The sequence below is a fragment of the Harpia harpyja genome, chromosome 2 (genome assembly GCF_026419915.1).
Source record: "Harpia harpyja isolate bHarHar1 chromosome 2, bHarHar1 primary haplotype, whole genome shotgun sequence".
Classification (NCBI taxonomy): Eukaryota; Metazoa; Chordata; class Aves; order Accipitriformes; family Accipitridae; genus Harpia; species Harpia harpyja.
Genome location: NC_068941.1, coordinates 63,366,117 through 63,378,882, shown reverse-complemented (window position 1 = coordinate 63,378,882; position 12,766 = coordinate 63,366,117). Strand labels below are relative to the sequence as shown.

The following is a 12,766-nucleotide window of genomic DNA, read 5'->3' as shown; positions in this document are numbered from 1 at the left end:
CCTATGGTCATCAGAGAGTTCCCCCTCCAAAGGAACTCTCCAGTGTCTGCGTGTAGCGTTTAAACCTGTAAACTGGCTGGAGCAGAAATGAGAACTTAACCTGCAAATGCCAGTCCCACTGTGTGTTGGGAGGGCAGAGTATACAGAAGGTGTAGACAGTGGGGCTTACCCTCTTAGTCCTCCTGAAGTGCTGAACGAGTGCAGGTGGTGACAGAGGTAATAAATGGCCATGACCATACTGCTCTGTCAGGTAAGTTAGATGTTGGTCCTGGGTTAGGATTGGCTTTGGTGTGCAGGGCAGTGTGAATGTCAACAACAAACAGCTACCAGTTACTTCCAGGACTTTGGTACTGCAAATTCATGTTGTAATTCTGGAGATAGAGGCTTCATCTTTGATAATGTTGGTTCAGAAAATAACTAGAAAGGGTTTAAGTTAACCTTTGATTGAACCTGCTGATTTTTGAATGCTGTGTTCTGCTCCTGAATGTCTGAACAGGTGATGAAACCAAAAGCCCTGGATCAGGAGGGGAGTGTAGTATTGCCATTTTTAAAGAAATTACCCGAGACCAGCCAAGTTACTCTGCAGAATTCTGGTCTACCAGGTGAGCAAAAAGCATTTGGAGAACTCAGCTGGACAGTAACTGAATATGTGCATGTGGTCTTCAGGGAGAAGTGCCTAACAAATGACCTGGAGAGTTTTTGAGCTAAAAAAGTTGCATCTTACTGATAGTGGTATTGTGGCTTGTGTGATGCAAAGGACTCTTCTGGCTGTTCCCCTTAAACACAACAGCAGAACTGTGACACAACGGAGGGGGGCAGGGAGAGACCTATCTTGCACTTACCTGGCCTAGCAATAAAAGTTGTATTATGTCAATGAGTATTACATTTTATTAGTACTGCTGCTCACAGGTGAAAATTGCTTAGCAATTGGTTTTATCTCACAATAAAAACTTCTGGAGATAAATTCTGCACTCGTCTGCTCATGTGGAGCTCCTTTTCATAGATGAACGATATGCATTTCTGGCCAGATCCCTGAATTTGACCTGTGCCCATCACGAGTTCTTGCAAAGCAGAACTTTTTTTTTTTGCCTTCATGACAAAGTCTTGCTTGAGACTGATAATGTTTAGTAGTTTGATTTTATGTTGATTTTAGAGATGCATATATGTAGCTATCATGAAGGAAAGAGAAAGAAAAATCATCTGAAGTTTCCTTCCCCCTGAGAACTTACTAGGTTGTTAGTTTATGTATAGGCAATATACTGATTATCCTAGTGTTTTCAAGATTGAAACTGCTGAAGGTGATCCACTGTGGAAAACAGGATTGTCTGAAAAGGAGTAGAAGTCTCAGTTGTTTTAAGGGGGGAGGTGCTTTCCAAACAGTCTTTCAGAACAATATCATTTTATGTTAGGCATGAATCAATCCAAACATCAAGTAACAGATTGTAGGTGTCTCGCCTATTTTCTGAATGATGCTGAAACACTTGGCTGCTCTCTAGTGTTCACAGCATGTACAGCGCTCAAAGGATCACAAAATCCTTTAAAACGTGTTTTGCATTGAATGCAAGCACCACGCGAAGACTTGAAGGGGTGGCTGCCCTTGACTAGCGTTAGCGTGCTAGAGCTCTCGTGTAAGGTTCGGTGCCATGTTACAAAAGCAGCATTTAAATATGGGCAGCCTGTGGGATCTGCAGGTCCGTTGTAAACTAGCTGCGATGGGCCAAAGTGATTGTAGTGAAAATCCCTCTCGCAGCCGAGGTGGCTCGGGTCTGAGAGTCCATCATCTCCTTTTGACCGCGCTGTGTTTCTTGTTTTGTCTCCGTGCCGTTGCCTGCAGAGCCGCCCCGCGGGGCCACGGTTCCGCTTAGGGTTCGCAACAACTGGCGGCGCTCACAGTTTTTCTCGCAGTCAGGTAAATGCGGCGCCGAGACCAGCTTCAGCCTCCAGTCGTAGGTGTCTTCCAATGTGGGGGCTGGGGTGAAAGCTGATGATCACGGGGACTTGTTCTGCCTCTCGCTTTCGTAGAAAGTTTCTATTCCTGCTGCACAGTTGACAAAGAGCTGCTGGGTTGCACCTTGTGATGCTCTGGTTTCAGGCACCCAAATGAAATCACTTGCCTATAAATACCTTTTTCCTTAATTTCTTTAAATCAGCCTAATTTTCAAAGACATTTGGATAGAAAACGGCAATGGTTCTCTTCGTAACTGTGGCTCTTGAATAGTGTAGTCCCATCCTTTTAGCTTTGCTGTGCTTTTTCCTTCCTTGCACTGAATCACGAAGGGAAAAGTAGATCAAGGTAGGTAACACTGAGTGTCCGAACACTGCTAACGACTGTGGCCAGAAGTAGATGGCATTAGCTAGTGGTAGAGTAGAACCTGATGTTAGCTAATAATGTGCTGCTCTATACCCAGATAAAAAGTAGTTCTGTTGGTGATGGGCATAATCTGTTTTTCTGGTTTATTTGCTTGCAGTTCGTCCTTGCGTTTGGTTGTGGGAGCAAATAGGAAACTAACATGAAGCTTTTTTATACAGATACGATGTAGCTTTAATTGCAGGCTAAGCGCATTTTGCTATGTTAAATTTAATCTTTTTCTGTTTTTTTAATAGCTGATTCTGATAGTGGTGACAAATCAAATGTGAGTACTTTTTTTGCATTGTTGTTTGGTTTAGAGATACGTGTTTAGCAGAAGTGAATTTTTTATGCAACTGTCTTGTAACATCCCCAAATCAGAATGAGAATTTTTTTTTCTCCTGGAAATGAGAGAGAAAAAATACAAGCCAAATCAAGACATGGTCTGAATATGGAATTTATGCATTCTCTTCTTATCCGGAGGGAATGGTAGCTATACGGTACTTGGCTGCTGGAGCCACTAAAGCTTCACAATCTCGAAACAATATGTAACTCTAAACTATCTATTCTATTTTAAATGCATAGAAATTAGAGGAGACCACAATTCTACTGATTCCTCAATGAAAAAAAAAAAAACCACCACAAATGCTACTCTGAAGTACACAGTTTTTCATATTCTGTTTGTCACATAAAAATAGACATCATCGCTTCCTATCAGATTCAAATACATCTTTTAGTGGAAAGGAATAGAACATCAAGTGTCTAAAATTGCCCTTGGTTCTAAAGACTTTAAACATGTATCATGTAATGGCATCCTTAGTGAAGCCTGAGATTTTATTTCATTATGGATAAAAATTTAAAACAAGGCGACAGGCTGTTGTGCTGGCAGCCATATGAAATAAGAGAATATTTTTTACAATCACAAATTGCTTTGCATGTTGCGCAGAAGATTATAGAGAAGCAAAATAGATATTTTCTTTAAATTTGAGTACCTGCAGATATCTCTGTTCAGTGCTGCTTAGACCTTTCTTTCACATCTTTTTCCTTTTTTCCCCTCCAGTTGAAGTTTCTTTGCAAACAAAATGGTTATTTTATCATTTGGATACCTATGGGCAATCCCAAGTGTCAATGAAGCTAAGAATATTGTCTGCTAACTGAGAGAACCATTATCTAGTTCTCAATTTCCCATTCTAACATCATCGCTAGGGGCAGGCCAGGCGAAGTGCAGCTTTCTCTGGTAGCCTTGTGAAGTGTAGTGTCAAGTCTAATAGCTTGGTTTTCCTTCACGCAAGCGTTTCAATTTTTGGTCCTGGGATCCAGAAGAAGAGCGAAAACGCCAGGAAAGGTGGCAGCATGAGCAAGAACGCTTGCTTCAGGTAGGGAAGAAACTACATATCTTCCACCATGTGGTTCAGCTGTCGAATTGTCCCTTTGGACAAAAGTTGGGCATTTTGTGTCATGTTTTCGACATCCCCTGTGGATGCTTGAGCGAATTCTGTGGCAGATGAACGATAAAATGAGCATACACACATGTTCTCTGTGGTTTGGGCACTCTTACGTTTCCTTTCCCTACTCCATGGAAGGACCAAGGACTTAGTTCTGCATTCCAGTGCAGAGTTAAACCAAATGTTGGTCGTCAACTACATTTAAAGTATGTTGAGCGTAGACTGCAAGACTCTTAATTACTTGGAGCCTCTTTCTCAAGACTGACAATTTGCTGACCCTGATGCCTGTTTCTTTAAAATGATGGTCTTAATAGATTTTTGTAGACTTCTGCTTTGTTCAGAGGTTCTTCTTGAAAAACGTCAAGCTAAATTTAGACACAAAGGGTTTGGGGGTTTTTTGTGAGGGGGGGAACCCCCCTCAAAGCAACCACTGGTTTTGCCTAGTGGTAGAGTAAGCTGTAAAATGTCTGGGTTTGTGTCCTAGTTGGAAGAAGCACAGTGGCCCTGAGAACTTGAATTTCCCCATCGGTCAGTAGTGTCTTTTGAAACTGTGATTAGGTTTGGTCCCAAAGAAACCGTATCTTTCCTCCACGTAACAGAAGAGCAAACAACTACCAAAGGATGGAGAATAATAAAATGGAGTCTTTTCATCTTTTAAGAATGACTTGTGTATGTCTCTACTACTTTCTTGGGATTATTTCTTTTTAACTAATACGGTTGTTTCATCTTAAAATGGTATAAAATTCTCATCATAGTTTTTCTGGCATACGTGGGTGTTTTCTCAATAGTAAATGCATCTCTTCTCGATTAGGCAGATGTGGTTTCTAATTTGAACAGAAGTTGGAACTGATGTAAAAGGGATAGGGAAGTCACTGTTCTTCCCCATATTCAAACCAGTTCTGTCAAACAATTTTAAAGATCTCTTTGAGATAATTTTTCATGCAAAACTGTGTGAAAACAATTCTCAAGAAATAATTCCATCACAAAGGAAAATAAGCTACTTAGCTAATTATAAGCTTACCCTCTTCAAACCTTTACACACTATTCATTTATCTTTTAAACTTGCACAGGTATTCATCATTCATTAAATTGTACTGGCATCTCTCTTAAATTAGTACCAGTATCTGCAAAACCTGCTTGTTTATATGCTACTTTGCTGAAGTTTTTAATGTAAAATCCATGCCTAAGTGCTTTGGGGTGTGTGGTAGCTTTTTGGAATTCTTAGTAGTGTATAATAAACAAGGAATTATTGAAATTGTTGAGCATAAATTTCATTTCTGACCAAAGATTTAAAAACTTCTAACAAATTAAACAACTTCTAGTAGGCTAAAAGTTCCTCCATGGTTTGCAGGTGTTAAATGTAAGTGCTAGAAACAGTGGGGAGAGGAGGAAAATAGGCTTTTTTTGAAACCCAGGGATGTTTCAAATTTTTATCTTCCAATTTCATCCTATTTCTGATTAAACCACTGTTAGCAGGTTCATTTTCACTGTGGAGATACTACAGAATTTATTCCTAATACAGAATGCACTGAATTTACCTGTATTTGTATCCTCTTACAGGAGAAGTATCAGAAGGAGCAGGACAAGCTGAAAGAGGAATGGGAAAAAGCCCAGAGGGAAGTTGAAGAGGAGGAGCGTAGATACTATGAGGAGGTATAAGGCTCAATGGAGGAGGTTTATTGACTTTTTTTTGTATTTAAATGCACTCAAGTAACTAAAAAGATCCCATGCGTAGATTAATTAATGAAAAGCCTTCTCAAGGCTGAATTCTCAGGAGGATTGTTTCTCTTAAACACTACCACAGGTGCTGAGGAAAAATATTTAAATATTTAGATAGGTATCCTCAGAACCTCCGCATAGGTGGAGGAGTCTGACTGCTGTACAAGTCTGGATGAGTCAGTATGGTTGTGTCTGGGCACGACCAGACTTCCTTCCGGAGGCAGAGCCTTGTGCTCTGCTCTTTGGCGTATACTTGGTGCCTGGACTTGGTGGAACTCCAGATGAAATTGTCTGCCTTGGGCTTGATCATGTAGGTATTTTGTAAACTGGCCTTGGTTTTAAAAAAAAAAAAAAAAATCCACAGGAAATGTTCAAAGCTTGCAGTTGTAGAATATTAACAATGTAGAAGATAGTGGTTTTCTTCTGTCATCTGTGGGTCGTTATTGCAGGAAATTCGAAAATATTGTTTTCAGTTTGACTAGTTGTGCATTACACAAATTGATGTCTTATCATCTGTGCTTGAGGGCCATACTTGCGATCTGAACAAGAAATTTTTTTTCAACTTTCAGAATAAGTTTCTCGTGTACCAAGTGTAATTTTATATTTTTATATAAAATTTAATAGACTGGTGTTGTGAGAAACAGTGGTGCCATCCCAAGTGGAATATTCCAGTTTTGGACATCCCATATCAAAGCTAGTAATGGTGAAAGGAAAGGGAGTGCAAAACCTTGAAGCAAATGAAAAACTGAGGTGTTGCCATTATTCTTGGTACCACAGGTCCTTACCTCGCCATCTAAATATGATGCATAGCCAAACTTTATGCTTCTGCTTCTTATGCTCATAGTTGACATTCTGTGTTTTTGACCCCCACTCTGTCCTGATCCTCTTTTTTTAGGAACGTAAGATCATTGAGGATACTGTAGTTCCATTCATTGTTTCTTCAAACTCCGCTGAGCTCCTCTCCTCTTCTTCCTCTACCACTGAAGGAAACAAGACAGCGGTGAGTTTCTAATGGAGTAGTAGTGAGGCAATAAAGACTAAGCCATCTTTGGTGCAAAGTTTCATTCTTCACTAAAGGCTAACAAAGTCTGGGAACAGTAAGAGTAAGAGCATTCCCTGGATCCCTTCCATAACTGGTGATACCTCAGTGTGCTGTAGCTTGTATATTTTTACAACTGAAGACCCATACTCCCAAGCAAACTGCTACCATCCCATTTTGGACTAGAGAAGAGGGTGATACTTTCTCTCTTTGCAGCTGCTTCTCTTCTTGAACTGGTGCTGTGAAAAAAGTCACCTCTTTCTGTTTGTTTTAACTACTTTCTCAAAGCCAGCAAAAACTGAAGTGATTTCCCTGCATCCAAAATCTTGAGTGTAAGACAGTGCTTTAAGCATATCTGAAATGAGACTAAGTCCTGCCTCCCTGCTTTTTCTCCTCTTCTCTCCCACCATTCCTCCTAGAAAGCAGCAAAACAGAGGAATGTTCACTCTCTGATTGTTTATTTTTTTTACTTATGCAGCACAAAAAGTTTAACTCAATGCATCTAGCATCTAATTAAATAAATGTTCGCCAGAGATCAGAGAATGACACCCCAGGTGAGCTCAGTAGAGTAAATGGGGGATTCCCAGACATAATTTTCTCCTGCCTAAGGCACCAACACCCAAGAAGTCATCTGCCTTTTTCCATTCAACTCCAGGATTAGGAGTACTGTAGCATCAGGTTCTCCTCTCATCCTTCCTGCCCCCTCTTATCACTCATCCCTGTGCAGGGGCACCAGCCATGGCCCATTTTCCACATAGCAGTAATTTCCTGGGTGGTGCTGCTTATGCCATGTTCAGGGCAATGCCTGCACCCAGAAGCAAAGGATCTCATGCCATGGCTTATTCAAGCTCCACCAGTCAGGTAGGACCCACTCCAATACCATTTTGGAAGTAGTATTGGTGTTGCCATTTGAGGATGCCCAGTGCATGTGAATAATGCTTTGCCCCCAAACAGAGATAACAAGCTGAGGTCCCTCACATAGTCCTCCGAAGCCCAGTCGAGACTGTCTAGACTCTCAAAGTCATTCAAGGATTTCTGCCAAAAATATATAGTGGGAAGTTTTATTTTGTCATCCTGAACAGCATCTCGTAATTGGTCCATCCCTACCTTTTTTTTTTTTTTTCACACTCAGTTTAGTCCAATTGGTTGATTGTTTCAGCTGAAGTCTTTGTTAAATCCAAAGTTAGCCTTACCAAGGTCAAATGATTCCACTGTATAATGTGAGATGTTCTTTATGATAATAAGGTGTGTCAACACAATATATCTGGGGGCAGCCTGTGCTTTTCCCCTGCGTGTGCTGATGCCGAATTCAAGGGAAGCTCCTTGTTCCCTCCCCTGCTATCTTCTAGAACTCAACTGATTCAAACAGCTCTCCGGAGGAAGGCAAACAAAAAGAAGTTACAAGGCAGAAAAAGCTGCTCTGGGAGCAGGAGAGTATGCCATCTCTGAAAAGCAAGGAAAATGAACTCTGGCAAGAGAAGAGGAGGTATGGATCAAGCCTAAGCATTTCTTAGCCCTGTGGAGCTTTGTGTTTTGTAGACTTCTGGGATGTCACATCTGCCCATGATTGATGCTGGAGAATCAGCATCTGGTGGCCTGGTGATAGGTGTAATATAACCCAATCAATATTTGCTTGCCACAGGCTTGCTCATATATGGCAATGTGCAGTGCTAGTTGTGCATACCAGAAGGCTTGCCTTTTCAGTATATGGCTTTGCTAAGAGGCTGTCACATCAACCAGATCAGAGCCTAGATAGCTCAGACATCTCTGTATGTCACTGCACTGTGTCTTGTGTACAAGTTTCACGAGCCATTTGGAAGAATGAGGGAGCAGTAGCTGTTTTCACTCAGCATCTGTGTGAGATTGCCTGGCTATGTCGGAAGTGCCGTACCCGAACTTGCCGGATGGTATTCAAAGTCCTGGTCTTTGCCCAGCTGCTAATAACAGCTTTCACAAAGATGACAAGCATCTGATGATGCTGAACACTGTATAGTGAACACTGAGAAAAGCTGCTTCTCGGGCAAAGAAGCCATTTTCTACAAATCCAGAATAATTTTTAGCGCATCTAAGTGGCAGTGTGTGAGGTAAGCAGGAAGACTTGGTGTATTTGGAGATGAACTTGTTAATTCATGACAGTTATCTTCATTGCTTTGTCATCACTGACACAATAACAAAAATCTTTTTGCAAAAAATAGACTGATATTCAAGAGTCTGATTTTGCCATTATGTTCTAGATGGAAGTTTTCCCGGCTTTATTTATACAATGTGACTTATTTTTATTGGCAGTGGAAATAAAGTGCTCTCAGGACACCCAGAGACGGGTATCTTGAAAGGAGGTGAACAAGAGCACCAGCTGCCGGTGATGGAGCGCAGCTCGCCTGCCAGGCTGAATCTGCCGTTGACTCAGGGTGAGAGTCAAGACTCTTCACATGCATGTATTCTTTTCCAGGTAGAAATCTTGGAGAAATCTAACTCAACAAATTTTGGAAATTGACAGTACACATACATCTTCAAAATCTGAATGTCTCAGACTCAACAGTGGTTTTCTGTTAGCAAAGATAAATATGTTAAGGTGAAATTTAAAATCTTGTTTTCATCAGAGATGAGCTTTTCAGCTGCAGGTAGGAATCTCATTTATAGGCCCGCCTGTTCACAGTAGTAGTCAGAGTTATCTTCCATCTTTTACATAATCTTACATAGATATAGGATTTATCTTGATACAGAGAGCATACTTCCAACACTTATTTTGTGTTTTGATAGCTAATTAGATTCTTTATGTCCATTCCAGTCCAGTAAAAATCACTACCTGTGATGTGCAACCTTTTCAAGCCAAGCCTAAAGTGACACCTGTCTCAATTCTGTCATTAGAAATGTCTGATGACATTTAAAATTAATAGATTTTTTTTAAGTTCCCATAAGCATTGATGTTTTCTGAATGAAGGAATTTCCCCAAAGCATTGCTGTCAACAGGTTCACCCTAAAAAAAGGCAAATTCACTAATTTAGCATCATTATCTAATGCAAGTGAACAATGGAAAGTAAATAAGTAGGACTAAAGACAGAAAGCAAATGTTGATTTTGAAATTGAGTTTTAGATGTTTGTTTTCAGTCTAGCATAAAAATTGGTGATTCTAAAAAATGAAACATCTATGGATAGAAAAGGTTTCAGTGTTATTACTTGCTCTAAATGCAAATTCAGTTTATTAAACTTAGCAGGTTTTCTTTCCCTGTCTCAATTTTATTGTATTCTTAGTGCTTTGATAAAGGTTACTCAAATAAAGAAAGCAAAAGATAGTGCCCAGCAATCCATCCCTGTGGATTTGTAGTAGTGATTAAGCAAACTTCAAAGGCTGACAGTTTTTAACTACTTCTGCTAATCAGGGTTTTTCTATAACTAGTTTTCAACAACTAGGTCCCCTACAAGTATTCTGACAGGTCCTTTCTTGCCCCTTAAAGCATCATATCCTTGCTTTCTTAAGTCCTTAAATAGTCAGGACTAGAGTTTTAATGTCTTGATATCAAAAATAGTGAACAGGCCTTTCATAGGCCCCGGTAAAGTTTTTCTTCTCTAAAACAGCTGGTTGCCGCACAGCAAGGTAAGGCTCCTCCCCAGCCTGTGAGCCACAAAATTCTTCTGGAAGGATCCAGGTAGTGTGCTCTGTCTCAAAGATGGGACGGTTGGCTGCCTGGGCATCACACAGATCATTGCATATTGCTGGGAGGCTGTTATTGTCACTGAGCCTTGTGCAACCATCTGAAACACAGAAGGTAATTACAAGGGAATTACTGTTTATCAGTAGGCTCTTGGAAAGCAGTGACTACACCACCTTCCTCTTAACTCTTGCTATTGAGAAGTTTGGATCCCCAGGCACCCAAGAAGTTTCAGTCTCTCTGGTGCTTCCTTCCTTACGACAGAAATACATTATTTTCCCAAGTGCTATTCGTGGACGGCTGTTTGACCTCACCCTTTCTCCCTTCAGAAACTGAGATTCAGCAGCAGGGTAGGTCACGTGTATGTGAAGGTAATGTAGGGGAATGTTGTTCCGTAGAGGACTTCTGGTGTAGCAGAGCCTGTCTCTGACTTTGTGTGGGGTTCCTGAGAACTTATTTTTAAGTAACACTACATCTCTTGTCTCCTTTATGGTGTGCCCACAAGCTCTGCTGGTCTATAAGTATTGACAAAAGCATTTTTCCTCAAGTATTGATATTTCCCCACTTCCTGTTGTAGACATCTCCTGGAATCAGCAGTTGCTGACAAAGCAGTCCCCGCATCGCACAGAGGACATTCGGCAGAGACCGTTTCTGGGCCAGAGTGCAGGACAACAGCCGAGCTCCACAGGGGAAACAAAGAGGTGAGAACGTAAAATAAAGGTTATTGCAGAGATTGAGAAGTCCTGCTCGCTCTGTTCTCACTTATATTCCTACTCAGCATTCTTTATCGGTTAAATTTCATGGGTGGTCCTGCAGTGTGAAGACACCTTTGATTCCTGGTTTTCCCACCAAGACTGCTAATATTTATCCACCTTGTTTCTCATTACGGGTACCTCAGTAACTAGTTTCATGGGGGAGCACACCCCCTGCTTGCCACTCTCTGTATTCTTTCTCCTTAGTTCTTTAAACACTCATCTGCGTAACTGTTTGTGTGCTTCATTTGTTTTAAGTGTCCAAGCAAACATTTATAGCTAGTAAGTGGGTAAATACCAGGGTGGGAGTGTCAGGTGAAGTCTGCCTCTTTGAAGTTGGTATCCACGAGCTTTGTTCCCTAGCTTCCAAACACACATTGATTGCTACTTTCTAGTTCTTTAAGGATTATAGCTTTTAAAAGAAGATACATAGACCTTAGTATTTTCTTTCTGTATATTTTGGTAAGGTTTTTTTCTTCTCTGATGCTTTGTCTTGTGTTTTTGAGTAAGAGTTACTAAAAGGTAAGACCAGTTCTTTCAGTAAACAAGGGATCTCCTTTCCTAATATTTGCAAAAAGTGTATCTATGTAATGAGAAAGGAACATCTGTTTTCATTAGCATATATATGAACACAGTCTCCTGCAAAATGTATTACCTCTATGAAGCTTGAATCAGTCAAAACTAATGTAGATTGAGGTTTGAATACTTTTTCCTCATAACTGCTTGTGTGTGTTTGAGAATATTATTTAATCCGTGAACAGCTTTAAGCAGTGAGAGGTTGAATCAATCCTATGATTTCTGATAACAAAACACATGCATGGTTTTTCTCACCAAATTCTTGCAGGGTAGAACGGATACAAATAGTAATAAACCACTTTTCAGTGTTGGTAGCTTCTCTTTACTCGGTAAAGGGCACAGACCCTCCATCAACAACCCTACATCTGCTCTACCAGCGTGCTTCTGAGCACATCCCCTGGCCAACAGAGAGTACAAGGTGGTGTGCCTTGGCTTAACCCTCCTTCTTCATGGTGGGAGCTATGTTGGGTTGATAGGTGAGTAGGAGTCTGCACATGGCTGATTACCTTGTGAGTTATCTGGTTGAGCAACAGCAAGGAGACCAAGAGTCAGAACCGAAAAATGTGTGCTATTTTTCATTGTATCAAAACGGCAATGAACAGCAAATTGATACCTTTTTTTCCTTAGATAAAATCTTTAAAGCTGCGAACCCTGAAATCCACCAGCTGGAATTTGCCTGTACAAAACCTGTTCCTAATTGTTCTTCAGCTGTAGTAATGCATCTTCTCTCCTGTATTTTAGGGCAGGCTATCATGAGAACTTCCGATCTGGGCCATCGTCTCCCTGCTCTCCTGCTGCTCCAAGTCAGTCACCCAACAGGTACAAAAGGTCAATAAGGAATTTTGCAGACCAAATACATCTTGTAGTCGCTGGTGAACTGCCGCAGTGTAAATCACATTACTGTTATGTGGATGCACTATTAATTCTTCTAAATGTTGCCATTCATAACCATCCATGGAATAAACATGTAGCTCCCTCTCCCGTATTTCTTGCCTACTTCAGCAGCATTGTTATATTTTCAAATAACACAGTTCAGAAAGCAGCTGTAGGACTCTGCTTGATCATTGAAATTTCAATATAAGCCCAGTCAAAGTAAGCAGTTAAGTGTGAGTTCAGAGCACTTAAGCCAAAGGATGTTGTCTTCATTGTGAATAGTCACATGCTCAGGAGTAAGGTATATTCTGGACATTGTCACATTTCAACACTTGCTGATTTAAAAAGAAATCCTTCCCTTAATT

At 40.7% G+C, this 12,766-nt stretch overlaps 1 protein-coding gene across 9 annotated transcripts in view; it reads left to right on the top strand.

Annotated features, from left to right (window-relative positions):
• Positions 1–12,766, top strand: part of LIMCH1 (LIM and calponin homology domains 1) — a 181,726-nt gene that overhangs the window by 160,066 nt on the left and 8,894 nt on the right. For 7 of the 9 annotated variants that reach the window (XM_052780170.1, XM_052780180.1, XM_052780177.1 and 4 more), the window contains 10 exons: positions 497–602; positions 1,835–1,909; positions 2,605–2,633; positions 3,640–3,723; positions 5,353–5,445; positions 6,407–6,511; positions 7,900–8,036; positions 8,837–8,958; positions 10,778–10,901; positions 12,270–12,356. In XM_052780170.1, coding sequence (XP_052636130.1) covers positions 497–602; positions 1,835–1,909; positions 2,605–2,633; positions 3,640–3,723; positions 5,353–5,445; positions 6,407–6,511; positions 7,900–8,036; positions 8,837–8,958; positions 10,778–10,901; positions 12,270–12,356 — 962 coding nt within the window. The remainder of the gene's footprint in view (positions 1–496; positions 603–1,834; positions 1,910–2,604; positions 2,634–3,639; positions 3,724–5,352; positions 5,446–6,406; positions 6,512–7,899; positions 8,037–8,836; positions 8,959–10,777; positions 10,902–12,269; positions 12,357–12,766) is intronic. The other 2 variants (XM_052780171.1, XM_052780172.1) reach the window with 2 other exon arrangements.